General features: G+C 34.1%; 5 protein-coding genes across 7 annotated transcripts; 4 read left to right on the top strand and 1 right to left on the bottom strand.

Annotated features, from left to right (window-relative positions):
- Positions 1 to 1,643: 1,643 nt before the first annotated feature.
- On the bottom strand, positions 1,644 to 4,140 carry LOC17894573 (putative protein NRT1/ PTR FAMILY 2.14). Its single transcript, XM_006301725.2, has 4 exons — positions 3,822 to 4,140; positions 3,512 to 3,729; positions 2,691 to 3,253; positions 1,644 to 2,539 (listed from the first exon to the last, which is right to left on the bottom strand). The coding sequence occupies exons 1-4, from the start codon at positions 3,913 to 3,915 to the stop codon at positions 1,741 to 1,743; spliced, it is 1,674 nt and encodes a 557-aa protein (XP_006301787.2). The 5' UTR covers positions 3,916 to 4,140; the 3' UTR covers positions 1,644 to 1,740.
- A 379-nt stretch (positions 4,141 to 4,519) lies between these two features.
- Positions 4,520 to 5,905, top strand: LOC17895416 (uncharacterized protein C6C3.02c). The gene is made up of 5 exons (XM_006302903.2): positions 4,520 to 4,627; positions 5,004 to 5,081; positions 5,173 to 5,259; positions 5,360 to 5,553; positions 5,655 to 5,905. Exons 1-5 carry the CDS (start codon positions 4,603 to 4,605, stop codon positions 5,748 to 5,750), a joined length of 480 nt encoding a protein of 159 aa, XP_006302965.2. The 5' UTR covers positions 4,520 to 4,602; the 3' UTR covers positions 5,751 to 5,905.
- A 6,366-nt stretch (positions 5,906 to 12,271) lies between these two features.
- LOC17895265 (protein NRT1/ PTR FAMILY 4.6) lies at positions 12,272 to 16,051 on the top strand. Its single transcript, XM_006301991.2, has 5 exons — positions 12,272 to 12,315; positions 12,477 to 12,582; positions 12,722 to 12,939; positions 14,220 to 14,648; positions 14,742 to 16,051. Exons 1-5 carry the CDS (start codon positions 12,313 to 12,315, stop codon positions 15,747 to 15,749), a joined length of 1,764 nt encoding a protein of 587 aa, XP_006302053.1. The 5' UTR covers positions 12,272 to 12,312; the 3' UTR covers positions 15,750 to 16,051.
- A 544-nt stretch (positions 16,052 to 16,595) lies between these two features.
- LOC17895880 (hypersensitive-induced response protein 2) lies at positions 16,596 to 18,755 on the top strand. Of its 3 annotated transcripts, none has more exons than XM_023787405.1 (6): positions 16,596 to 16,733; positions 17,212 to 17,414; positions 17,516 to 17,636; positions 17,731 to 17,822; positions 17,928 to 18,024; positions 18,114 to 18,755. In XM_023787405.1, the coding sequence occupies exons 2-6, from the start codon at positions 17,226 to 17,228 to the stop codon at positions 18,473 to 18,475; spliced, it is 861 nt and encodes a 286-aa protein (XP_023643173.1). In that variant the 5' UTR covers positions 16,596 to 16,733; positions 17,212 to 17,225; the 3' UTR covers positions 18,476 to 18,755. The 3 variants fall into 3 exon arrangements, with proteins under 3 accessions (XP_023643173.1, XP_006302641.1, XP_023643174.1); XM_006302579.2 differs by having other exon boundaries at positions 16,596 to 16,737; XM_023787406.1 differs by lacking the exon at positions 16,596 to 16,733 and adding an exon at positions 16,780 to 16,879.
- Positions 18,756 to 19,166: 411 nt separating this feature from the next.
- On the top strand, positions 19,167 to 23,915 carry LOC17894648 (alpha-amylase 3, chloroplastic). Its single transcript, XM_006300646.2, has 12 exons — positions 19,167 to 19,524; positions 19,686 to 19,813; positions 19,925 to 20,087; positions 20,172 to 20,280; positions 20,422 to 20,777; positions 21,199 to 21,842; positions 22,082 to 22,271; positions 22,456 to 22,562; positions 22,644 to 22,893; positions 22,975 to 23,097; positions 23,178 to 23,345; positions 23,458 to 23,915. Exons 1-12 carry the CDS (start codon positions 19,219 to 19,221, stop codon positions 23,614 to 23,616), a joined length of 2,703 nt encoding a protein of 900 aa, XP_006300708.1. The 5' UTR covers positions 19,167 to 19,218; the 3' UTR covers positions 23,617 to 23,915.
- Positions 23,916 to 25,868: the final 1,953 nt, after the last annotated feature.

Here is a 25,868-nt window from a genome sequence, read left to right as displayed (position 1 = left end):
CAGATCGATTCTTTTATAAGTAATAGTCCTAAGCAAATCAAAATATAGGTTTCAACGTGGTTTATTGGTTTCAACGTGGGATGCATGTGATTAAGACCTAATTAGACACAGTATAATGCAGAATTAGCGATTCTCTGTTAACCTTAAAAACAAAAAATATATTAAAAAATATGAGAGTTGAAGATTCTATGAAGTAGAGTATATTCTGTAACTTTCAGAAGAGATTGAGAAGTAAGAAGTAAGAGCAAACAATAAGACACCTTCGTTGACTTGTATATTGTAGTCGAGTGTTTGTACAAGACCATGACAAGGATCGGTGGACCATCGTATTTTTGCATTCCCATTTGCACTCTTGTGTTAATTTCAAATTACATTAAATACGCTGATCACATCATACTAATTTCATTTAGACATTTTCCTTGTATTATTTAGTCTATAATTTAGTTTTTTTTTTCTTTTTTGGTTTGAAATATAAGGATTCATTTATAATATTTTTACTCCTTTTTTCAGTGATTTTTATCACTGTTCGATTTTTTAAGTTTTCGTGGGTCTTTTCATGCTGATATTTCTCAAAAGAGCTGGCAAGATACATGTGACTGAAAAGGTTTTTTTGTTAAAGTAAGACTTTTGAGAATTTTTGTTTCCTTTTCTTCTACCTAACTGATCTCTGTAATATATTATAGTTTTAGTTTTCACTTGCACCTTAATTTGTTCATTTTCTGATATGTATACTATACTACTAGTTATACTTGTATTGGTAAAATGATCAACGGATTTAGAGTTAGAAACATAGGCATGTGAACTGTACATGAAGATAAACAACCCCACATAGGGTTGGTTGATCAAACTGTCCATCCAGTTTTGAATATTCCACAATCTTTTGTTGCTATCGGTTGTGAAATAATCGATATTAGTCAGTACTCCAATTATTGAGGTAATGAATTTTTACTTCTGGTCCAATATGAATGAAGAATTAATTAGATTAACATCATCCACACACCAAAGAAAGAAAGAGATTATCATCCAAAGTCAAAATTTACTTCAAAAGAAATATGAAAATTTAGACTGGCTAGCTACTCCATTCATATATTATCTTCAAGTAATAATTAATATTGTTATTTATTATAAAGTATAAAGTCATGAAAAAATAATTTGAAAAAGCGAAAAAGAGAAGATAAAAAAAAAAAACAGGACGATAATTCAAACTTTTTTTTAATTGGGAAATAAATATTATTTCAGGAAGTTTGCTTGACTAAAATTTTTTATTTTTTAATTTTATTAGAGATAGGAGAATTGTTTTGGTAGTAAACAAGAAAATATAAAACCATAGAATTAAGAAGGAATTTAAGAGAAAAAGAATTTACGAATATTTGAAATATACGGAAAAGTGTCTTTGGTCAAGTGGTTAATGGTACATTTCTGTGACGTTTTTTTTTTACCGGTATTCGACTCTACTAAAAGTCTAAAACTATGAAATTTATAGTGATTAGGAATTTTACAGCAGGTACTAATTATGTCATAATCACAGTGATTAAAAATGTCACGAGTCACACAATAAAAGTGAATGCTCTTATAATCAAAGGCTTTCAAAGTTGTCACTTTCGTGAGCTCATTTAGTCATTTATCTTTTTGCAGCATGTAACTAAAATTTAAAATCTGATTTTTTTTTATTTTTTATATTTTGTAAAACGTCAAGCTATTTATGAGTTTTTAAAAGGTCATGTATACAAGTGTTCATAATCAAATTTGTGACATGTTTCTGTAACGATACCTTCGAGCACACCAAAGGAAGAAGATGAGATTAAGAGTGCTTAAAGCGGCAATGAAGTAATAGAAATAATCCAACTTGCTTGTGTCAATATCATCCGTTAGCCAACTCTGTCTCCCTCCACGAGCAGTGACACTATGAACAATGCTCACCATCGCACTGCTTAGATAACTGGCTAGAGACAAACCTAAGTAAAGCAACGAGTTCCCTATGCTTCTCATGTTGATTGGTACTTGTTGGGTAAAGAACTCAGTGAGACCAACAATAGTGAAGACTTGATAAAATCCCATTAGTACTTGTTGCGGGGCTAGCCAGAAAACTGATATGTTCACCCCGGTAAGTGATAAATCTCTTCTCTTTCGCTCCAAAATACCCGATATGAACATCGTCGAGATGGAGAAAATATTCCCAATGCCGACTTTTTGGAGTAGAGAGATGCCTCCTTCTTGATTTGTAATGCTTTGAATGTGTCGCACCAAAACGGTTTCATAGAAGGGAAGCCATATGCCTATTGTTAATAATGATATTACGGTTATAGACGCAGGAGGGATTTGGTAAGAAGTGCCGAGAAATTGGAGGTCCATCTTTAGAGCTTGTGAGACTGTAAATGTTTGTTGTTGGTTCATAGCCAAGAATCCTATAATGCTTGAAGCAAATATTGGAATAATGCTGAAGACAGACTTTATAGCTTCTATCTGTCTCACTGTGCAGATTCTCCACTCCTCATTGGCTTCTTCGTTGTTCATCACTATCCCAGCTTTGTTCAAGAATCTGGAACCAAATTAGATAAATAAATTAAAAAAATCAGAATTTATAAGTAAAGTTTCACAACGATACTTTGTTATAAGTGTCATTTTTAATATTTTATATCCTCGCAAAATACGTCTAATTATATGAAACGAAGAGGGTAACAAAGGTTTACCTGAATTGGTCAGTGAGTACGAGTTTATTTGATTGCACATCTGTCTCTAGTAACGGTCGATAATACTCAATCTGAGAAGGAGACCTTTCATTGCGTTTCTTATAAGCAGCCACAAGAACCTTGACGATACCAGAAAACACACTTCCTTCAGGTTTGACAAAGACATAAAACCGAGTTCCCACGAAAAGCAGAACAAGAGCAAACAAATTGAGAACGGTCGGGATAGCGAATCCAATGGCCCAACTGATGTTGTTCTGTACGTACAACACTAGAGTCATTGAAATTAACTGGACAATTGTATGAGTTGTGTAGTACCAGCTGAAGAAGCTTCTTCTTCCTTCTCTTCCTTCTTCAGTCGAATCATCGAACTGATCGAGACTAAAAGGAACACTGCTTGAACGGATCCCTCCTGTTCCTACTGATAACAAGAAAAGCCCGGAGAGTAACACGTATAACTGCGAAGAGCTATAACGGATACATGTTCCGGTGATTTGATCGGCAGTACTACAAGGTGGTGGTCGTAGATTAGGGATCAGAGACGTGAACGTCAACACCGACATGCCCTGTTGAAGTTTTAACTCTTGTCACGTTCTAAACGTTACATGCAAAAAATATGGCATGAAACAATGTTTGCATATACATGTGGCAAAAGAAAAAAAGTTTTTTTTTGTAATAATATTATTCGCAAGAAATGTAAAAGAAAACGCAAACGTAAACAAGCAGATGACATCATATCACATGAAGTATCATCAAACATCAATTAAAATATCAGAATATTGTTTTACGTAAAATAAGTAAAAAAAAAAAGGAAAAAGCTTTACCAACAACTCAGCGATGGAACCAAAGACGATGGTGTTAAATTTTCCGGCGTATGAGTCGGAGATGAAAGCTCCAATGATAGGAGCAAAGTTGGTGAGAGCAGACCAAGTGTTGATTAAAGTTGCAGCTTGGACTTGGTCCATATGATATTCTCTTACCATATACACCATAAAATTAGCCATTAATCCAAATGTCGCAAGCCTCTCCAGTGTCTCATTCCCTACATCATCAAAGCCGTATCTTAAAATTTACAAAACAAAAAAACAAGAAACTAATACTTAGATTTGGACAGTGATTATTATAATTAAGTACCTATGATGTAAGGCATCGCTTTCCAACCAAGAGGCTTCCTTTGTCTCATCGTTGAATCCGAAGAAATTGCCCCTCCCTCATTATCCATGTTCATCTCTTCTAGTCGATCGTCCTCTATTAACTTTTTTTTGTACTGATGCAGATGCGTTCTTGTCCTAAGAGAAGCAAAGAGAAGTCTTTAGCATATATATATATAGAACAACTAAGACAACAACACATGGACATCATATAGAGTGGGAGAGATATATTTGCACAAATTTCTTTCCAAAATGGCAAAATCACACAATGACTAAGATTTAGATAAGTGGCAATTAAATATTTAACCAATCAGGTCAAGCTATGGGTCGCACAAGATCTAGCTATTTTGATATTTAGCAAAATATACTAGGAAAGTAGGAATACATTTGACAAATAAAAGTGGTGGTGACACATTAATATTAATAAAAATAATTAAGAGTATTTAATTATATTTAATAAAATTGTTAGGAAAATATTAACACACCCTGCAAAATGAAAATATAGGAAAAAAGTATTAAAAATAAAAAAAAATGATAGTGGAACATATAAACCTTTTCTTACCCCGTGATTAGTTGATTTGATTGGGTTTATCTTATTTTTATCTTATTTTTATCTTATTTTTATCTTATTTTTAATTGCGTGATTATAAGTTTTATAAAATAACATCTCCGATTCTGAGGGCGTGGTGGACAAGCATAATAAAGAGACCTATATAAAAGAAAGCCCTCATTTCCCAAAAACCTATCATCTCTACAGATTCACAATGGGTCGCAGAAGCTCTGGTGGTGGTAAATCTTACTATTCATTCCCTACGTTTCCTAATTTGTTCTTAATTTTGCTTCTTCTTTCTTACAATCCTTCAGTTCTAGGGTTCCTGATTTTATACAATTTCGTTTCATTTTTATAAGAAACTGTGACCCTTCTGTTTAAATTTACCTCTGTTTCACTCTGTTTTGGATTGAATATGAGATTTTTGATCTAGCTTAACAAATCAGATAGTCCCACTAAGCACATAACCCTTTTTTTTTATTTTGGAGACATAACCCTAATTATTTTTTGGAGACATAACCCTAATTATTTTTTTGGAGACATAACCCTAATTATTTTTTTGGAGACATAACATAACCCTAACTTAGGTTAATTCAATTACCATTTTGATTGCAGGAAGTCGATCATATTCAACTGGAACAAGTTGGCCTAAATCTCGACCTTGGTCATCTAAGAAATCGTCTCCTAAGCCTGGTAATTAAAGAACACTTCTCACTGACATTTGAATACATATAAAAAATTATATGTTGTTGTCATCTCTCTAATGTTATAATTTTCTATGCAGCTAAAGCTAAAGATGAGAAAGCACCTCCTCCTGAAAAAGTTAACGTTGTATCTAACTCTGGAGGTTTTAGGGAATCCATAGCTGTTGGTATAATCTTTACTTAATTAGATAAAAGTAAATTTGATCTTATTTTTTCTTTTCTTTTTTCAATTTATAGTTGATGATCTTCTTGGTGGAAAATTACTAGGTTTCAATTGGGGTTTTGGAAATGCGATGGGACACAGATTTGTTGAAGCCATCTTTGGTCCTCGAACCATTCGAACAGAAACTGTAGTACCAAAGAAAGATAAAGAAGTTGCTACTGTTTCTGCTTTGGATGATAACGAAAAACTCAAGGATTATTCTGAAACTTGCAGCATCAGCTATAATGCCTTTCAAGACGTAAGACGACTCACAACAAAATCCATTATTTATGATCTTGTTGAATCATTTTACAAAGTTCTTTTTGTTTGATGTGTTTCTTCTATATGGTATTGTTGCAGTGTTTGAATGTTGAAGGGAATAATCTAAGCAAATGTCACCTCTTCATGGATTCGCTGTTCGAGTGCAAGAGGAATTCGAGTTCCTTCAACTTATAAGTTCTTCTTTCTTTGTTTTGTGTTTTTTCGAATAAAACAAGAACCAAAAAAATAACAATTCTTGCTTTTTGGTCTCAGCTCATTTGATTATGATGTTTGCTTTTTCTTGGATGATTAATCTCCAAAGTCTATGAAACGTATGTTTCGGTTTAAAATAAAGTCGTTTATTTTGTGTCTGGACACAATTAAGTTTTCATTTGGTTTTATTAAACCAACATTATATCGCAAAGTTTACGTTGGGCCTCTTTTGATACGGCCCATATTGGTTGGACTTCGGCTGTTCAAAAGATTGAGACAAACTGTGTTTTCATTTGGACAAATAATACACACACACTTCTCTATTTCGCGAATAAAATCTCGTTTAAAAATATAGAGTCGATAGCAATTAATTTTATTTTATATAAAGTTAGATCTTAATAAGATTACACAACAAAACAATTTATAAAGAATAATGCTTTAAGAAAAAAAATATTAACACAAATCTTTACCATTGGTACATGGAATCAATTACTAGGTTCCTTCAAAATTTTAATAATAAAAAACTACGTAATATTCTTAATCATCTAATTGATACATACGACCGAAACAGTCCTAGAATGTAACTGTAGTTTTAACATTAAATATTTTAATTATAGTTTTAAAAACATCTGTTGTGCTTATACAGTACTACACATGAAGAGTGCAAAAATAGCATAAGAGGTTGACAAATTGATGATGATTTCTATACAAATTGGAGATTGTTATTACTTATTAGATGTTATTTTATTAAACCGGAAACTACATTTAAGGCCTTGGCCTAATTACAGAAACGAACCCCATAAAATTTGGTCAGATGCTGACTTGGCCAAATTTATCAGCTACAAATCAAAGTGACAAACAAAGAGATAAAGATAAGTTTTGAGGGTTTTCCAGATAGAAGTGTTGACTCGTTATATCACATTCTTACCTTTTATAAGTTTATCTGTTCTCTACTTTTAAAATCTTTTTTGTTATGTAACAGGTGGATAAGCTAAAAATAATGTACACGAACTATATTTTTGACTCTAATGCATTGATATATGACTCTAATGACTCGAAAAATAATGTACACTCTAATGTATATGTAAATCGAATTCTCTAAAAATCAAATTGTTTTCAGAATCAATTCGAGGTATACACTGGCTGTTATATACAACCAATTCGAGGCCAAAACTTTATATATGCGACAGTGTCAGATATAAATTGATAGAGAATGAAAATTCATAATTTGCCCCAAAGAGAGTGGTATATAAAAATTATTCCAAGATTCACAAAAATTGTAAATCACTCGTAATAAAGTAAAAGTACCGTTGCTTCTTCTAAAATTTTATAAATGTTTTTCTGATAACACTGTAAATAACAAGAGCCACGAATTGCGAGAATATCAAATCCAGTGATCGTAACTGATCGTATATTTTGGTTATCAAAAAAACACAAAGCAAACCTATTGTATCTTTTATGCAGCTACATAATATTATATTACTTCCACCAATAATGTTACATATTCTCGTGTAAAGTTTCACATTCATCATACACATGTATTCCTCTTGCGTTTGAGCTAATCGAGAGTTTTGTTATACGGCCTTAAGACCGCCCCATGCGACGGAGAGATTGTTGAGTTATAACGTGGCGATTGGAAAATGGGTTTTGTCGGGTAGTGAGGAGATTGGTCCCATGTAACCACGTTTCTTTTGAGTTTTGAGGATAGAATCCGAACCGAACCATTTGGACGGTGGGGATTAGATAAACTAAGTTTTGTATACTATTTTAGAAGTTAAAGTAACAACAAGAGGCAGATAAGATATTGTGATGAGGGAGAGGTGGTGGTTTGGATTCTGTTCTCTGTTGCATGCTTGCTTCAAGTGCGTACATATACATCTCTTTACCTTTGCGACAGAATAGTTGACTTTACTCGACTTGTCGGGTTCTTCCAAATCCTTCAAGCATATTTTACGGAAATTTTTTAATATTTGTGGTTGGTTTAGTTTACTCTTCTTCTTTTTTTTTGTTATTCGAGTTTCTTTAAAACAAAAATTTATTCTGTTTTAGATATTTTTGGATTCGATTTTAAAGTATTTTGATTGATACGTACCGTTTTATGCAATAACATCATCTATCGTCATAACTAATAAGATAGACTATGGATGAAACCAATCATATAAATGCGATATGTGTTATTGGCGTATCCGCCTACTATATGAGTAACAAGCAAATACATATATATTAGCCTATCCAAAAATTGCGGCTACTATTGATATAAGACATTTGCAACATGTACTTTAAAGCTTTGTGCATCTTTTAAATTAACATAATTCAGGACGAACTCTATGTATGTAAATATTTACTTTTCTTTTGTATTTCTTATCTGTTAATTTGTCAATAGCTTAGGACTTTCTCCAACTTACTAATTTTATAGAGATTCTATATCTCTCTTCTGAGTTCTGAGTATATAATAACATTGATTAATGGAATGAATAGGCGAGGGAATCATCTCTACTTTTAGTAATATACTAAGCTAGTTGGTAAGGCAAAAAAATATTTATCAAGGAAAAAGAAATGTAGTTAAATTAAAAATTATGGATCCGATTGTAGTACAAGAATTAAAGGATGATGTTAAAAAGCTTTTGAGTTGTATAATTTCCCATACCATATATTTTAGTAGATGTATCATGAAGATGTTAAGAAAAGTTTTGTAGATGTAATTAAGAGTAAAATTTCTAAAAATCAATGTATAAGGATAATATAGCATGAATTTTTCAGTGACTTTTTTTCTGCATAAAAAATAGTTTCGTCAAACTTATACGATCACTATCATCATAAAAGTATTTTAGAGATATTATTGAACGTACGTACCTACAAGAAATCTCTTTCACAGCGAACAGAAACAAACAACTAATCCTCATGTTATTGTGTAAGAGTCAACTTTGAATTATCCACACATCGAATATTATTCGTGAGCTATATAAAATTTTAACGTGGCATTATCTAGCTGGGGCTAAGACTCAATATGAATCCATGGTAAACTCATTTGCAACCACATCTTGATCTTGACCTCTTCTCATTTAATTATTTGTTTCGGTTGATAATTAGTAAAATGAGAACTCTTTTCAAAACCTCAACTAGTGGATCATGTGTTAACTTATGTGTACATTTTGACAAATTGTCATTAAAGTGGATTATACTTCTTTGGATTACATATATGGTATGATTATTTGGTTTGACTAGGACTCTAGTACTAGGTAAAATACTCATGAAGTCATGATATCTATAAGAATAAACGAACATACAATAAATTGAAAAAAAAAAAATCTTTTCTATAACAGTATCTTATTTTTTTTTTAACATTATGTATTTTTAATCTAATAATTTAAAAGAAAACGAGGATACTTTACGTCGAAGTAGAATAAATGTTGATCATTGGTTTTGATTAGAAAATTCATATGTCTTTCAAAATCGAATTATTGGAAATAGAAACAATTTCCCATGAAAGCCAACTTTTGATATTACTCATTAGTCATTGTACAAAATCATCATGTTTTGTTTTAGATCATCAACTTTAGATCTTCTAATGTTTTGTTTTAGACAATGACTTAATGAGTGCTGCTGACTAAGCTAGACCGTCCAATAATTCAGGTACAAATAAATATATGCAAAATTTTAACATTATACAACTTTCTAACCTATATCATTGGTTATGCAAGTCTGCATACGCCTGCAAGGTTGGCCCCAAACTTTAGAACTGATAATATAAGAAATATATAAAAGAAAAAAAAAGAGTATTCATAAAAATTAATAAAACTATCCCAGCTTCAAGTCAGGTCCATGAAATTGAGAAGTCAGCGGTCAAACATATCACAGCTCATATACAGACGATTTTTTTTGTTTATTATATATAAATATGAAAGAAGAAAAAGATATAAATTTCACGGGCAGTCCAAAAGACTTTGGGTTATGAAATATTTCGTGTATTTTAATACCAATTTGTTGTATGCTTTATGAAAAGAGAGAAAAGAGTTGTAAGAAAAATATGAAAACGAAAGAAATAATATATCATAGAAAAGAGAGGGTCGGTCACTGCCACAATTAAGCAGAAGTGGAGAATGGTTGGTATTTGTTGTGTCCTTCAAACCTCTAAAAAGCTTCAATTTGAATATCTTTTTGTTTTATTTTCCAGCACGGTGTACCTTTTTTAATGATTTTGTTAGGTATTTTATACGATTTTATAATTGAAAACAATGTTTTTTTTGAACAGCTGAAAAACAATATTTTCTACAAAATTATAAAAATATGAATTTGCTCGAGTCTTCAACACTTTGGTGAAGAAATTCATTTATCTTATCGTGTGGTACGATTAGTCAAATTTTCAATAACTGTTTATAAATGAACCCACGTATAGTTAAATCTTGGAAAATAAATATTGCGGCTATATATATATTTCAAGATTTATATAATTCACCAGAATATTGTAATTCTCATTGACAACTGTGGCCTATATGGTTTGTTGTTTATGTAATTAACCACAACAATAAAGTCTTGAGGAGAAAAAAGTTTGTAATAGAGACTGAACAAGGTTTTGTATTAAAATTCCAAAATGGAGAGGAGATAAATCAAGAAATCAAAATAAATTATTTGCATGGATAAGAAAACACGACACTTGTCTATGCAACTTGTGTTTCTTTACTTTGCATGAGATCACTTTAATGTTAAAGTCTTCCCAAACAGTATTAGATTCTTCGTTTATAAAAAGACCCTCGTGGTCATGGTCGTTAAATTGAGAGCCTTGTGATTTTGAATCATATACTTCGACAAATGTACACGTACTAGACACATATACGTATATGGCACTGAAAATAATCAAAATATTCAATTCTGAAGAATAGTATAATAGCACTAGCGAAAAGAAGAAGAAAAAAACATTAGTTAAAAGTTTCAGCATATTCTTGTATCTATTCCATGTTAATGGTTATATTTCTTAATCGCAAGTAGCTCTTTTAATGTCTATACGAAATTTTAATTTGAATTTTTGGTACATCGACAATACAAATAAAAATATTTTAGTTTATACAAATGATAAAAATTTAAATGAACTTTTTTCTTCTCACTGTGTGTAACAATAAAGTTATACGTAGTCTACACGTCTCCAAAACCAATGGAATTTCGAAAGCAAGATCTTTTGGTGAAAACCATCATAGAGATAACAATGTATACCATCTTTCAAATTAAAAATACGATCACAAAAGCTCTTACACAAATTGCTAAGAGAAAAAAGTAATACAGAAAAAAGGGTTCACGAATATAAGCTAAGCCATAAACATATATAGTTCGTTATTAACCTTACAAACACAAATATAGTTTAGTTATGATTCTAACTAAAATGAATTAAAAACGTTTAAAAAGAGGTAATTAGTAACAAAACTTTATTTGTTGTCTTGCAAAGCCAAATACTGCCATGAATAGAATTGAGGAATCAGTATAGGTCTAGATTAAGTGAATGTTCTACTTCGTTTTTTGTTTTAGTCAAAAAAGTTAATTTCACTAAAATTTATTTTAAATCTTATTAAGTGGAGGGTTTGATTCCCTTCCATCACCTTTATCTTGCCCGTCAACTTTTTATTTATTTTTTTTGGATTTACTTGCATCCTTCTCCATTAAACAAACCAAACCCAAATCTTTTATTGTTTTTTATTTGATAATTATGTCGAGACAAAAATGTGGTAGACTGAAAGTAAAAAATTTTACGTGAAACAATCAATGCCATTCTTTGAACTCTCTAGAAGAATTTATTGTCGAATATATTATGATGTGATGAGTAATCAAAAATAACCCAATCAAATCCTAAACATTTGTTACCATATCACCATGTGGAGGATAAAAAGACAAATTCAATCATACACATGTTATATTCTTAATTCTTTCCGTTTTCTTTTAGATATCAAAATTTTTAATATAGATATTTACTAAAAATTTCAATTTTATTTTAAGTATTTTATTATTTTAACCAATAAAAATTAGAAAATATATAAAAATTTTGACATGATAAAAACTTTGGAAGAAAACTAATAATTAAAATAGAGAAAATATGTATTATTTATTGGAATTTGGAAGCCTCATTTCAAATTACATTCAACTTGCCAATTAAGTAAAGGTAAACAAACAAAAATGATTGATTAGTCTTTATTCCACCACTATATTATTAACCTAGCTTTATAAATTCGTGGAATTACTATCATCTTTAGTGCCCTAAAAACAAAGAAATAAAGCTATATTTTTTTCCCCTCAAAGAGGAGCAAAAACAATGTCATTTCCTAAGAAGAGCATAAAGAAATAAACTATATACAACATGAAGTCATTTTCTAATAATAAAGATGGCCCAAATTCTCCTTTCTTCTCACCCAATTGGACCCTTCCTCAATCCCTTCTTCTCCTTTAAATTCCCCTAATACCCCTTCTCACTTTCACTCTTTTATATTTCATCAAACCAATTTATTTTTAATCTTTCCTCTACCTCAAAGTTTGAGAGAAAGAAAAGAAAGAGAAAGAGAGAATGGTGGGTTCTTGAAGCTTCTCACATTATTTTTGCTAGCTCCCTTCATCGTTTCAAGAAATCAAAATACTATGTGTGATGATTGTTTCTTTATATAGTAATATATGTCTTTTATTTCTCAAAGTTTGGTTTTGTTTCTTGTTTTCTTTGCTCTATAATTACAGGAAGTGGAAGAAGAGGTCTCAAGATGGGAAGGCTACTCAGACTGGAGAAACAGAACAGCCGTGAAAGGCCGTCACGGTGGCATGCTCGCCGCTTCTTTCGTCTTAGGTCAGTTTCAAAAATTCCTAATCTACCCTTTGATTCTCTATTGATGCATCGTCTTCTTTTATCAACCACACATTTATATTATATAAAACGATTCTCTTTATGAATCATTGTTATTGATTTTTATTGTTATCATGTGAAGTGGTGGAGATATTAGAGAATCTAGCGTATTTGGCGAATGCGAGTAATCTTGTGCTATACCTAAGAGAGTACATGCACATGTCTCCATCCAAATCGGCAAATGACGTTACAAACTTCATGGGCACAGCTTTTCTCCTAGCTCTCCTCGGTGGTTTCCTCTCCGATGCTTTCTTCTCCACTTTTCAAATCTTCCTCATCTCAGCCTCCATCGAGTTCTTGGTAAACCTCTCCTTAACTATTCTTATAAATCACTTAACTCTTATAAAAATATTCAGAAACTCTGTTATCAGTTAGATTACTTTAGTTTAGCTTAAGTTCTAAGTTACTAGCTAACGTTGACTTTTTTGTTTATGTCTCTAGCCACCACAATCATAAATCCGTTCACATTACAATAGATCCACATGTATATCTATCTAACTATAGAGAAAGATATACATGTATAAAAAAACAAAATTATCACATATGAAAAAAAAGATTATGGTTGTAAGCAAAAATCCAACGAACCATGCGTGCATTGGTATGCTGATAAAAAGGACAAAAGCAAAGAAGGAGCGTGACTCTGATACGGTACCGTATCCGTATCTATACGCAAATGCTTTGTTTTTATGATCCTAACACACGACACATACGTGACTAAACATATATTACAAAATCGTATGTTGAAACGAGGACCTACCGTAGTTTTATTTTTTCAAGTGTCACAATCTCAGGGTCAAAAGAGGAAATTTCAAAACTCTTTTTTTCTTTGGGTTTCCCCAGTAAATAACACAACAACAACCTTTTTAATTGTTTTTGTTATCTTGTCTTTACGTTTGATAGGGTATGAAACTATAGTGTCCACTTATATAACATCTTGCCACTCGTACCCTCGTGACTCTGCCACTTAATGGTACAAAAGACAAAACAAACTTGTAGTTCTTAAGTACAGTTGAGGCTCTTAATGCTCTCTTGTAGTGGGTAAAGCGTTTCGTGCTCTTTCTTATACGGACGCAAACGCAAACACTCTTTAGTCTCTTCCCCATTATAGATAGTTAGATTTTGATGGTTCATGTAGTATATAGCTGACTTAGCTTATAATTTCATTATCACTTCTAGTTTTACTAAATTTGAGTCAGTTACTTATATGATAAGAAGTATTCATTGGATATAACATATACTAGAGTCCAAAATGTTTAGAATCCCCGGTGTTACGTTACGTCAGTGTAACTGAAGTTATTTCTTCGAGAAAAGGCATTGGCCAATGACACGACCACACGAAGATTAGGTTTTGTCCATACCTCATTTAATAACGACGTTTCATCGTTCGTAACGGTTTCAATTATTTGTATCACGTCGCTGGTCTGACTCTCACGCACCACAAGGGTTAAACTCTCTCACGTGCCTTGGTCCCGTATCCCCATACTATTCTTTGTTACTCCCAAAAAAACCGTTGTTTCTAATTAATGATTTTAACAAATCCAGTTTTAATATAAGCCAATGTGATTTGGGAAAACGTGCAGGGACTGATCGTACTCACAATTCAAGCTCGTACACCGTCTTTAATGCCTCCATCTTGCGATGGTGCCATGTGCGCAGAAGTGAGTGGTTCAAAGGAAGCGATGCTGTTCGTGGGATTGTACCTTGTGGCTTTGGGAGTGGGAGGTATAAAAGGGTCTTTACCATCTCATGGAGCTGAACAGTTTGATGAGAGTACGCCTAAAGGTCGGAAACAGAGGTCGACGTTTTTTAACTACTTCGTCTTTTGTCTTGCTTGTGGAGCACTCGTCGCCGTTACGTTTGTGGTTTGGTTAGAAGACAACAAAGGATGGGAATGGGGTTTTGGTGTCTCCACCATTGCTATCTTCGTCTCGATTCTCATTTTTCTCTCGGGATCAAAATACTATAGGAACAAGATTCCATGTGGAAGCCCACTCACCACAATCTCCAAGGTTTGCTTTGAACTCTTTAGTTCTTGAACTTTGAGATTGATAGAATAACTTTATACCCTATAAGTAATGTGTATCATTTTTTTGACTGATCAGGTTCTTATTGCGGCTTCAGTTAAGTGCTTCGCTAGTGGAAGTGCAAGCAATGCAGTTGTGAATATGGCAGTTAGTCCATCTAATCATTGTGTACCAAAAGGGAAAAAAGAAGAAGCTGAATCACAAGGAGAAGTTGAAAAGCCACGTCAAGAAGAAGTCATGCCTCCTCAGGCGCCACAACTAACCAACAGTTTAAGATGTTTAAACGGAGCCGCCGATGAGAAACCAGTCCATAGATTGTTAGCATGCACGGTCCAACAAGTCGAGGACGTTAAGATTGTGTTGAAAATGCTTCCCATATTTGCTTGCACCATCATGCTTAACTGTTGCTTAGCTCAACTCTCAACGTTCTCCGTCCAACAAGCTGCTTCGATGAACACAAAGATAGGAAACCTAAAGATTCCTCCAGCATCTTTACCAGTCTTCCCCGTTGTTTTCATCATGATCCTTGCACCTATTTACGACCATCTCATTATCCCATTTGCTCGAAAAGCTACCAAAACCGAAACAGGAGTCACTCATCTACAAAGAATCGGAGTAGGTTTAGTTCTTTCGATACTAGCAATGGCGGTTGCAGCACTAGTTGAGATTAAACGGAAGGGAGTGGCGAAAGACGAAGGCTTGCTTGACTCGAAAGAAACCTTACCGGTCACTTTCCTATGGATCGCTCTTCAGTATCTTTTCCTAGGGTCAGCTGATCTCTTCACACTAGCTGGACTACTAGAGTATTTCTTTACAGAAGCACCTTCCTCTATGAGATCTCTAGCGACATCTCTCTCGTGGGCTTCCTTGGCAATGGGGTATTATCTAAGCTCGGTGATCGTATCGATAGTAAATAGCATCACAGGGAGCTCAGGGAATACACCATGGCTCAGAGGAAAGAGCATAAACCGTTACAAACTAGACTACTTCTATTGGCTAATGAGTGTTCTAAGTGCAGCTAACTTCTTGCACTATCTCTTCTGGGCAATGCGTTACAAGTATAGATCAACCGGTTCGAGAAGTTAAAATCGAATGGTTCACTTTTGAGCCTTTTTTTTTTAATAATTATTAGAGAAGAAAATGTTTTTATAACTTGAGCGGCTGTTATATAAGAGATGAATGGGGATGCAAGTAGTTATGTTTGTGGTTAGGTAAATATTTGGGGGATTTGGATTTCTTGTTTTATATCGTTGGACAAGGAATGTACAGCGAATGGGATATTTAACTTGCTTTAGTCTTACTTTGAATTGTTTCTTGTTCTGTACGAAATAGACCTAAGCTTGGAAACTTTTGTAATACGCGTTGAGCTTATTTAACTTCATACGAAAGATGTGAAATTTGAAGGAAATGCTCTGGTTTTGCCATTTGTGGTGTGTATGACAATTACTTAGAAAACAATGACTAACAAGGCCCAATGAATTCTAATATGGGCCTGGAAGATAGTTAAGGAAACCAAACCCATTTATTTAGGTTTTTCTGGTTGGTGTTGAATGTTAATTAATCTGAGATTAAAAATTATTCTTTGTTTCATAGAATTCAAAGCCAGATTAGGAATTTTTTTGGGTCAAAATCTAAAATTCTGATATAATTATTTAATGCTAAGATGAATATAAAATTAATTATGTTGTCATTTTGTCAAGAAAGAAAAAGAATTGGATAAGTATTAAGTACTCAACTACTCATCTGTCAACTAAAATTTCTTTTTAATAGTAGAAAATTAAAAGATAAATACGAGGTATTTATTACCAGGTTTTTTTTTTTTTTTTTTTTTTTGTCATCTCATTTATTACCAGGTTTATCACGAAGGAATCACAACAATAAAAGCAAAAAAAGATTTTATGTTCCTAAATTTCGTTAATTACCAAAAATTGCTTAAGCAATTTCGCTGAACCTTCCTTTGTAATTTCCTCCAGCTTTCTTCTCTTTTGTGTTTGGTTCTGCTTTGTTAATAAAAATTGTGACTTTGCTTCCTCCTACACCTTACGCGGCGTCTAAGATTATTCTCTCTTTGTGTGTAATTTTCTCTAACTCCTCTGCTCTTCTATATAATCTAATTGTGTTTTCGACTTTTCGTTACTGTTGATTTCGTGGGCTTTCTCTTTTTTGTTGACCATTTTTGTTGGTTGATTTTGATTTCTTCTTCTTCTTCCTCTCTGGTGGGTTCTGTGACTGTAGGTTTTCGCGTTTTTTTGTTTAATTCTTAGGCTTTATGGTCAGCTATGACCATACTTTATAATATTTTAGAGCAGAGTCAGAAATTTTAAGGTCATCTTATAGAATCTGAGTCTACTTGTCGTTGAAAATTGCATAAAGATATGATTTTTTTAACGTTTTTGTCTCTTTGACGTATTATTTTGATTATAGTATCTTGTCTTGTTTCTTACTTCTTGTTTTTATATCCCTTAAACTAGTAATTTGATGATGGTTTTGAGTTGTAAAGTTTTGTAATTTTCATGCTTTCTAATGTTTTTAGTCACATTTGTTTCAGGAAAAAAAGTAAACATGGGTCAAGCTTTGGGTTGTATTCAGGTTGATCAGTCGAATGTAGCAATCAAGGAGACTTTTGGGAAGTTCGATGAAGTTCTTGAGCCTGGTTGTCATTGTTTGCCTTGGTGCTTGGGTAGTCAAGTCGCTGGTCACCTTTCCTTGCGTGTTCAACAGCTTGATGTTCGTTGCGAGACTAAAACTAAGGTCTGTTGATGACACTTCCTCTATCGTTCATGATTTGCTGTTATTTAGAGTATTGAAATGATGAAGGTTGTGATGGTTTTGTGTTTCTTTGTCATTTGTAGGATAATGTGTTTGTCACTGTTGTTGCTTCAATTCAATACCGTGCCAAACCGGAGAGTGCTCAAGATGCTTTTTACAAGCTCAGCAACACGAGGAACCAGATTCAAGCTTATGTTTTTGATGGTTTGTTTCAAATATCTCTCCTTTTTTTTTGTACTTCTTGATGTTTTTGTGTTTGCCTTATGATAACTAATTGATTTACCATTTTTTTGTATAGTGATCCGAGCAAGTGTACCTAAGCTGGATCTAGACTCGACCTTTGAGCAGAAGAATGACATTGCAAAAACCGTTGAGAATGAGCTCGAAAAGGTAAAACTACTTTCTAGCTATCTCCTAAAGCAACAATTTTGAAATTTCTGCTGAAAATGGGAAGCACCAATATGAGACTCTAAATGTCTGTTGTGTATAATATAGGCTATGTCTCATTACGGGTATGAGATTGTTCAGACACTTATTGTGGATATCGAGCCTGATGTGCATGTCAAGAGGGCAATGAATGAGATCAATGCTGGTATGCTCAGTTTTTGATATACATTTTTTGACTTCTATTGTATTTGCTGAGAATCTTACAATGTTTTGTTCTGTTTCTGTGGAAAACAGCTTCTAGAATGAGAGAGGCGGCGAGTGAGAAAGCTGAGGCAGAGAAGATTTTGCAGATCAAGAGAGCAGAGGGAGAAGCTGAATCGAAATACCTTTCAGGTATGGGTATAGCCCGTCAGAGACAAGCCATTGTGGACGGTCTGAGAAACAGCGTGCTCGCCTTCTCTGAGTCTGTCCCAGGGACATCTTCTAAAGACGTGATGGATATGGTTCTGGTGACTCAGTACTTTGACACATTGAAGGAAATCGGTGCTTCTTCAAAATCAAACGCGGTGTTCATACCCCATGGTCCAGGTGCTGTAAGGGACATTGCTTCACAGATCAGGGATGGTCTTCTTCAGGGTAATGCTGCTGCTGAGTAAGAGAGGTCTCAAAGTACAAAGCTTTTCAGGGTTTAGAGTTTTATTGCTACTTATAATTTCTTCGTTTTGTTTTCACTTTTCTACATGGAGTGCTTAAAAATACTTATCGTTGATCTTGTTTCTAGGCTTGTGAGTTGTGAGACTGGGATCCTCTGTCTTCTTTAGAGGGTTTGTGGATAAGATTTGGCATTTAAAATATCTGATACAATTTGGATTTTAGTGTGATTTATCATTTTTGTCAAGATTGGTTTATATAAAAAAATATTATTATTTTTCATCACTGTTCATAGGATTACAAAATGAATATTTCTCATTCCACTTTTACATAAATTTGTATTTGAAGAATTAAATTAATGTGATTGTGTATTGTACAAGTTCTAGTCAAATAACTTGCTTAACAAAAAGTTGTTACTACTTTTCAAGATATTTACGATTTCAACCAATGAGATCTTTGCTTAACGATTAAATCATATTCATATATTAAGTTTACCGACGTGGCAGAGATCGCGAAAAGTATAGCCCACATAAAGCTTACGTGGCATGTCTTTTAATTATATAAGTCCACGCAATACTCAAACTCGAATCTCAATAAAGGGATCTTTTCCTTTTATCAAACCCAAAAAGGTATTTATATCATTTTTTTATTGAATTATTTTTTATATAATAATTTCAACGACTCTAAACCTCTTCTTCACTCTCTCGCTGCAAAAAAAAATATCTTCTCTCTCGTTCACGGAGCTGTCATGTCCACAGTTCCCATTGAATCTCTTCTACACCATTCTCATCTTCGTAATCGTCATGAATCTAGAACCTATCGTGGAACTAGAAGCTTCTTGCCTTGTTCGTTGAATCTCCGTTCTCGTTTCACTTCCAACAAGCTACTACTGCTACACTCGATTGGTTCCGGCACGAGCTCTGGTTTTCGCAGCTCCAAGCGTAGAAGGTCCGTAGCGATTCGCGCTGGCTCTTCCGATACTGCCGTCGTGGAAACCTCTCAATCGGATGATGTGGTTTTCAAGGAGAATTTCTCTGTTCGGCGAATCGAAAAGGTATTCAAAATCCCCGAACTCACTCACATTTGCTGTTTGTTAGTTGAATCGACTCGATTGGTTGATTCCTGGATCGATGAGCTTAAAGATCATAGGTTTTGGTTTTTGTGTGTGCTTTTTTAAAATTTTAATGGATTTTGATTTCGATTTTGGAATTGTAGGCAGAAGGAAAGATTTATGTTCGATTGAAACAAGTGAAGGAGAATGATTGGGAGCTGAGTGTTGGATGTAGTATTCCTGGGAAATGGATTTTGCATTGGGGAGTTTCATATGTGGGTGATACTGGCAGGTCCTTTCCTTTTCCTCTTCTACCTTTTGTTTTTGGTTTTACTCATAAAAGTAGTGGACTAATGGGGAAAATTTTATTCCCTTGATGTTCTCTACTTTTTGAATTCGACAGTGAATGGGATCAACCTCCAGAAGATATGAGACCTCCTGGTTCAATTGCCATCAAGGACTATGCTATAGAGACACCTCTGGAGAAGCTATCCGAAGGAGATTTTGGAGTTACTATTAGTCTAAATTTGGAAAGCTCAGTAGCAGCCCTCAATTTTGTTTTGAAGGTTCTCTTGCTTAACCCTTAGCTATAAAGATGGTTATTCGTTTGCCCTTAGTTGTGCATTTATGTGGTAATGTTTGTTTTTCAGGACGAAGAAACGGGGGCATGGTATCAGCACAAAGGAAGAGATTTTAAGGTTCCTCTTGTGGACGATGTTCCTCATAATGGAAATTTGATTGGAGCAAAGAAAGTATTTGGTATGTGGCTAGGTTTTCTATATCTTTGAACTACTCTTTAGGCTAGATTTCTGCCACCTGTTATCTGGATTGCAGATTTTTCATTCTTATACTTATTGAATCTTCAAACTGACTGAGACTTTCTTTCTCTTGGATCTCTAGGTTCACTTGGGCAGCTCTCAAACATCCCACTCGAACAAGAGAAGTCCGGTGCAGAAGTTGAAGAAAAGAGCAAGAGCTCATCTGATTCTACAAAAGAAAGGAAAGGTCTTGAAGAGTTTTACGAGGAGATGCCTGTAAGTAAACATGTTGCCGATGATAACTCAGTCAGTGTCACTGCAAGGAAATGCCCAGAAACATCTAAGAACATTGTATCAATTGAAACCGATTTACCGGGTGATGTTACTGTCCACTGGGGAGTTTGTAAAAATGGCGGTAAAAGATGGGAAATTCCATCTGAACCTTACCCTGAAGAAACATCTTTGTTTAAGAACAAGGCACTACGCACTCGTTTACAGGTACGTGTAGAAGTATGTTCCTTGGCAAGAGTCGCATGTTAATATCTGAAAATCTGGCCAGAATCACTTGTGTTGTGTCTCTCTGATTTTAGTCTGTGAGATTCATATTAGTTCTTGGTTAGCACCTGGCATATTGGCAATTGTCCAAGTATTTTTCAGGTTGTGTATGCCTAGTTTTTAACTTAGTATTTAGAATGTTTAGCAACAGAATGAATTTGGTTTTTTGTTTTTGCACCATGTTAGACAGGGCCATCCTACTTTTACCATGTGATGCTGATGTGGCTGCTTCCAGATATTTTTTGGGCACCTAGAGATCATTTCATCTTGTCACCAAAATATTTTCTTTACCTTTTCTGTTAGATTATTTTCTGCTTCTATCAGTGACATTACCTAAGTTTTTATGCATATGAACATTCTACAGCAAAAAGACGATGGAACTGGATCGTTTGGAGTATTCTCTCTGGATGGAAAGCTTGAAGGGTTATGTTTTGTTCTCAAGTTAAATGAAAATACTTGGCTAAATTATAGGGGGGAAGACTTCTATGTCCCTTTCCTTACTTCAAGTAGCTCGCCTGTTGAAACTGAAGCTTCTCAAGTGAGTGAACATACACGGAAAACAGATAAAGAAGTGTCAGCTAGTGGATTTACTGATGAAATCATCACTGAGATAAGGAACTTGGCAATTGACATTTCCCATCATAAGAATCAGAAGACAAACGTAAAAGAAGTGCAGGAAAACATTCTACAAGAAATTGAGAAATTAGCTGCGGAGGCATATAGCATATTTAGAAGCACAACTCCAACTTTTACCGAGGAAAGTATTTTAGAAGCAGAGGCTGAAAAGCCTGATATTAAAATCTCCTCAGGAACCGGCTCCGGATTTGAGATATTATGCCAGGGATTCAACTGGGAGTCCCATAAATCTGGGAGATGGTACTTGGAACTTCAAGAAAAAGCCAGTGAGTTAGCTAAACTTGGATTCACTGTTCTGTGGTTACCTCCACCGACAGAATCTGTGTCACCTGAAGGGTACATGCCTAAAGACCTGTATAACTTGAATTCCAGGTGAGCTCTACATTTTGACTTAACTGTTATTATTGTCGCTTAGTTGCTTAAAACTTCATCATGAATCTGGGGTTATTCAATCTTCAAGTGGGATTAAATGAACTTCTGGTTGAGCGCTGTGGGATTAAATGAACTTCTGGTGGAGTGCTGTTTTTGTTGTCCTAAATGCATGGTCAGGTAGAGTGGAAATGTTTTTGTCTTATGACAGTTACTGATTTCCCATTCGTTTTTGTTGCTAGATATGGAACTATGGATGAGCTAAAAGATACCGTGAGGAAGTTTCACAAGGTTGGGATCAAAGTTTTGGGTGATGCTGTTCTGAATCACCGTTGTGCACACTTCAAGAATCAAAATGGTGTATGGAATTTATTTGGAGGACGTTTGAACTGGGACGATAGGGCAGTAGTTGCAGATGACCCTCATTTTCAGGTATATTTTTCTTATATAAATAAATAGAACTTTGATCTTATTGCTATATAAGAATTCTTTCATAGAAAAATGTGCCTTTTTGCTGAAGTATGCTACTCTATTATGTTTAATTTCGATTAATATTTTTTTGAGGGAGAAAAGGTGCTAATGGTCTCTATTAGCGCTGATGGTAATACATTTTCAGGGTAGAGGAAACAAGAGCAGTGGAGATAATTTTCATGCTGCTCCAAACATAGATCACTCACAGGACTTTGTTAGAAAGGATATTAAGGAATGGCTATGCTGGATGAGGTAAATTCCCCTGTTACTTCTTTGATTTCTGCTGACTGGTTTTGGTGTCTGATTATATCTGCCATTTCGATTCACCTGCAGAGAAGAAGTTGGGTATGATGGATGGAGGCTTGATTTTGTAAGAGGGTTTTGGGGAGGTTATGTGAAAGACTATATGGATGCTAGCAAACCGTACTTTGCGGTTGGTGAATATTGGGATTCGCTAAGTTACACGTATGGAGAAATGGACTACAATCAAGACGCACATCGTCAAAGGATTGTTGACTGGATTAATGCAACTAGTGGAGCTGCTGGTGCTTTTGATGTCACAACCAAAGGAATTCTTCATACGGTACTAAAAATATTCATCTTGTAGCATTTGATACAACATTGGAGTTTTGGTGTATAAGATCTGGTAACTTTCTGTGTGTAGGCTCTTCAAAAATGTGAGTATTGGAGACTCTCAGACCCAAAAGGGAAGCCTCCAGGTGTAGTTGGATGGTGGCCTTCTCGTGCTGTAACATTCGTAGAGAATCATGACACTGGCTCTACTCAGGTTTTGTTTCTCACCATCTCAACTGTATCGCCAAATTTCTGTTTAAGCCCATCTTAATGAATTTTTCATTGTTTCTAAAGGGGCACTGGAGATTTCCGGAAGGGAAAGAAATGCAAGGATATGCTTACATCCTGACGCATCCAGGAACGCCAGCGGTTTTCTTCGACCATATCTTCTCAGATTATCATTCCGAGATTGCTTCTCTTCTCTCTCTCAGGAACAGACAGAAGCTCCACTGTCGGAGTGAGGTAAAACAACTTTCAGGAACTCACACTCTCTAACCATATCTTACGAAAATCGGACGGATCTTGAAACCAGCCTTCTTTGTTTTCTTGTTTTTTTTGGGAATTATATATAAAGATGAACATAGACAAGAGTGAGAGAGATGTCTATGCAGCTATAATAGATGATAAGGTTGCAATGAAGATTGGACCAGGGCATTACGAACCACCAAACGGATCCCAAAACTGGTCCGTAGCCGTCGAAGGCAGAGACTACAAGGTGTGGGAAACATCTTAAGAAGCAGGTAATTTGTATCTGTGTGAAGTAGTAAGTAAATAAAAACTGTTCCTGGAGGGAAATCGTTATATATATATTATTTCAGGGAATAACCAGAAATAAGCTCACCTGGAAATGTAATGTAGAGTGGTGGGAATAAAACCAAATTTAAGGTTTGTCCCAATTTTTACAGTACTGAGAGAACATTCATCTTTGTTGTATCTGGATGTTAGTAAAGTGTGTGCATATATGTATTTGAAGACTATGTGTTAAGGTGATTTGGGTGAATAAAGTAGTCAAGAAGATATGTTTTGTCACTATAGATATATATGTATGAAATAACTAGTTATTCTTACTATGATGATAAAAATCTGACAAAGAGTCATGTATCCTGGAGAAGAAATACATGTTCAAATGTGAATAGCAATTTAAATGAATGAGATCGATGTTTGTTTATATCAGACAATAGTATAACATTCACACATATAGCCTTTGCAAGAACCACCGAGATAACCTTGACCATGACACTAATCAATACATCTTGCATCTTTGTCCATGCTGTTTGGTTGGCATTTGTCGTCTGTTGAATTTGGTACTTCTCTAAACTCTATCAAATTATGTCAAAAACATATTAATTGTTCTATTTTGCTACTTAAGAAAAATAAACAATGATATTTTCTATGATCCATACACATTTTTACCATTCTAGCAAGTAGCAACCCATACACATTTTCACTATTCTTAAGTTTCTTATAAGAATGAAAATGTGGAAAAACAATTGTGGATTTGATATTAAAGATACGTACAGTACATAAAACATGGTTTGTCCACATCGTTTAGGTATGTAAGATCTATTTTAACATGAAACACAAAATTGCTCTAAATAGTAAGGTAACATTTATATACCAAATTAAAATCCCTTTAACAAATAAAGATAGAACACATTTATATATACGAGAAAATGACTTGGCCACTATGATAGAGGATTTGATTTTGCGATAGATTGTAGAGCACGATGTGAGAGCTGATTGACTATATAATGTCATTATTGTGTAGAAGTAATATTCGCATATTATTTATTATAAAGATTTCAACTATATATCTAGATATATTATTTTATTTTATAAGGGTCTTATTATTAATACCACTAGATTGTAATGACATCATATATATTATATGGCAGACTAGTTTGCGGATCCTGCGCTCCTTTTTTCTCCTTATCATTTGATAACCTTCATAAGAACTATTCCTCTGTGAAGGTTTTACTAAATCTTAGTAAAGAACTTAAAGCCAGCCTAATAGCCAACTCGGATTTGTGGAAGAAGAATTGAGGAATCAAACAAGAGACTAGTCTAGAGGGTAGCTAGAGAGAAGAGAACCAATGTTGCCTGATCTAGCTTGGCTATGTTATGTTATGTGATTGGCAACAAATGTGCGTGTGAAGATGAAATTATGAGAACGATCGATGCCTAGTCTTCTCTCTCTCTCTCTCTCGACAATGTTTGTCTCTTCTTTGACATTTTATATAGTAATAAATTGGCATGTACGCCGGCCATAGTTTTATGGTTGTTAAACACTCTTTGATGTCTATACGACACTTTTAAAAAAAGAAGTAGTAGTATACGATTAGTTTCCTCCACCTAAATATAAAATGACCACATTCGTTGTTTGTATTATCATTCAAAGAGAGCAGCCTTTAAATAGTTAAATCTAATAATATACATTTTAATAACCCACATTACTTTATATATCAATATATGTTTCCAAAATAGAAAGTTCTTGTATCCTTTTATAATGTCAACTTCATTCTAGGTAGGCATGTCAATCGGGCTAGCCCGGCTCGGCCCGGTCCGAAACCCGTAAAGCCCTCATATATGTGAGTCCGGTCCGGCCCGGCCCGGAAAATTTCCGAGCCTATATTTCAAAGCCCGGCCCGGCCCTAACAGGGCTACCGGGCTTTTCGGGTTTTTTCGGGCTTTATTTACCGATAAAAAAATCAATTTCTAAGTTCATAATAGTTTTTTAAAAACTATATTTAAAGGTCTACTATTAAAATAATGCATCAAATTTTAAATAACTTATCAATATTCAATAAAACTAACTTAATTTAAGAGAAAAAATAAAAGCTAAATAAATTATTTGCACTTTAACCCAATAAAACATGGAACTAAAATACTTTAAAGTATAAGATAGAGTCAAAATTTAATAGATATTTTGATGATTTCAAAATCATGATACTTATATATATTTAGTTTTAGCTTTGTATAAAGATT

Source organism: Capsella rubella, unplaced genomic scaffold (assembly GCF_000375325.1).
Source record: "Capsella rubella cultivar Monte Gargano unplaced genomic scaffold, Caprub1_0 scaffold_2, whole genome shotgun sequence".
Classification (NCBI taxonomy): Eukaryota; Viridiplantae; Streptophyta; class Magnoliopsida; order Brassicales; family Brassicaceae; genus Capsella; species Capsella rubella.
The sequence above is the reverse complement of the archived record's forward strand: the minus strand, read 5'-3'. Positions and strand labels throughout refer to the sequence as shown.

Bases quoted from the DNA above. Each gene is read 5' to 3' on its own strand.
- LOC17895880 (XM_023787405.1), top strand. From the start codon at position 17,226: ATGGGTCAAGCTTTGGGTTGTATTCAGGTTGATCAGTCGAATGTAGCA. The intron at 17,415-17,515 runs GTCTGTTGATGA...TGTCATTTGTAG, and splicing joins GTTGCGAGACTAAAACTAAG to GATAATGTGTTTGTCACTGT. The intron at 18,025-18,113 runs GTATGCTCAGTT...TGTGGAAAACAG, and splicing joins AATGAATGAGATCAATGCTG to CTTCTAGAATGAGAGAGGCG.
- LOC17895265 (XM_006301991.2), top strand. The intron at 12,583-12,721 runs GTCAGTTTCAAA...TATCATGTGAAG, and splicing joins CGCCGCTTCTTTCGTCTTAG to TGGTGGAGATATTAGAGAAT. The intron at 14,649-14,741 runs GTTTGCTTTGAA...TTGACTGATCAG, and splicing joins CACTCACCACAATCTCCAAG to GTTCTTATTGCGGCTTCAGT.
- LOC17895416 (XM_006302903.2), top strand. From the start codon at position 4,603: ATGGGTCGCAGAAGCTCTGGTGGTG. The intron at 4,628-5,003 runs GTAAATCTTACT...TTTTGATTGCAG, and splicing joins TCGCAGAAGCTCTGGTGGTG to GAAGTCGATCATATTCAACT. The intron at 5,554-5,654 runs GTAAGACGACTC...GTATTGTTGCAG, and splicing joins GCTATAATGCCTTTCAAGAC to TGTTTGAATGTTGAAGGGAA.
- LOC17894573 (XM_006301725.2), bottom strand. From the start codon at position 3,915: ATGAACATGGATAATGAGGGAGGGGCAATTTCTTCGGATTCAACGATG. The intron at 3,254-3,511 runs GTAAAGCTTTTT...AAACTTCAACAG, and splicing joins GTTCCATCGCTGAGTTGTTG to GGCATGTCGGTGTTGACGTT. The intron at 2,540-2,690 runs GTAAACCTTTGT...ATTTGGTTCCAG, and splicing joins GTACTCACTGACCAATTCAG to ATTCTTGAACAAAGCTGGGA.
- LOC17894648 (XM_006300646.2), top strand. From the start codon at position 19,219: ATGTCCACAGTTCCCATTGAATCTCTTCTACACCATTCTCATCTTCGT. The intron at 20,281-20,421 runs GTATGTGGCTAG...TTGGATCTCTAG, and splicing joins TGGAGCAAAGAAAGTATTTG to GTTCACTTGGGCAGCTCTCA. The intron at 20,778-21,198 runs GTACGTGTAGAA...AACATTCTACAG, and splicing joins CACTACGCACTCGTTTACAG to CAAAAAGACGATGGAACTGG.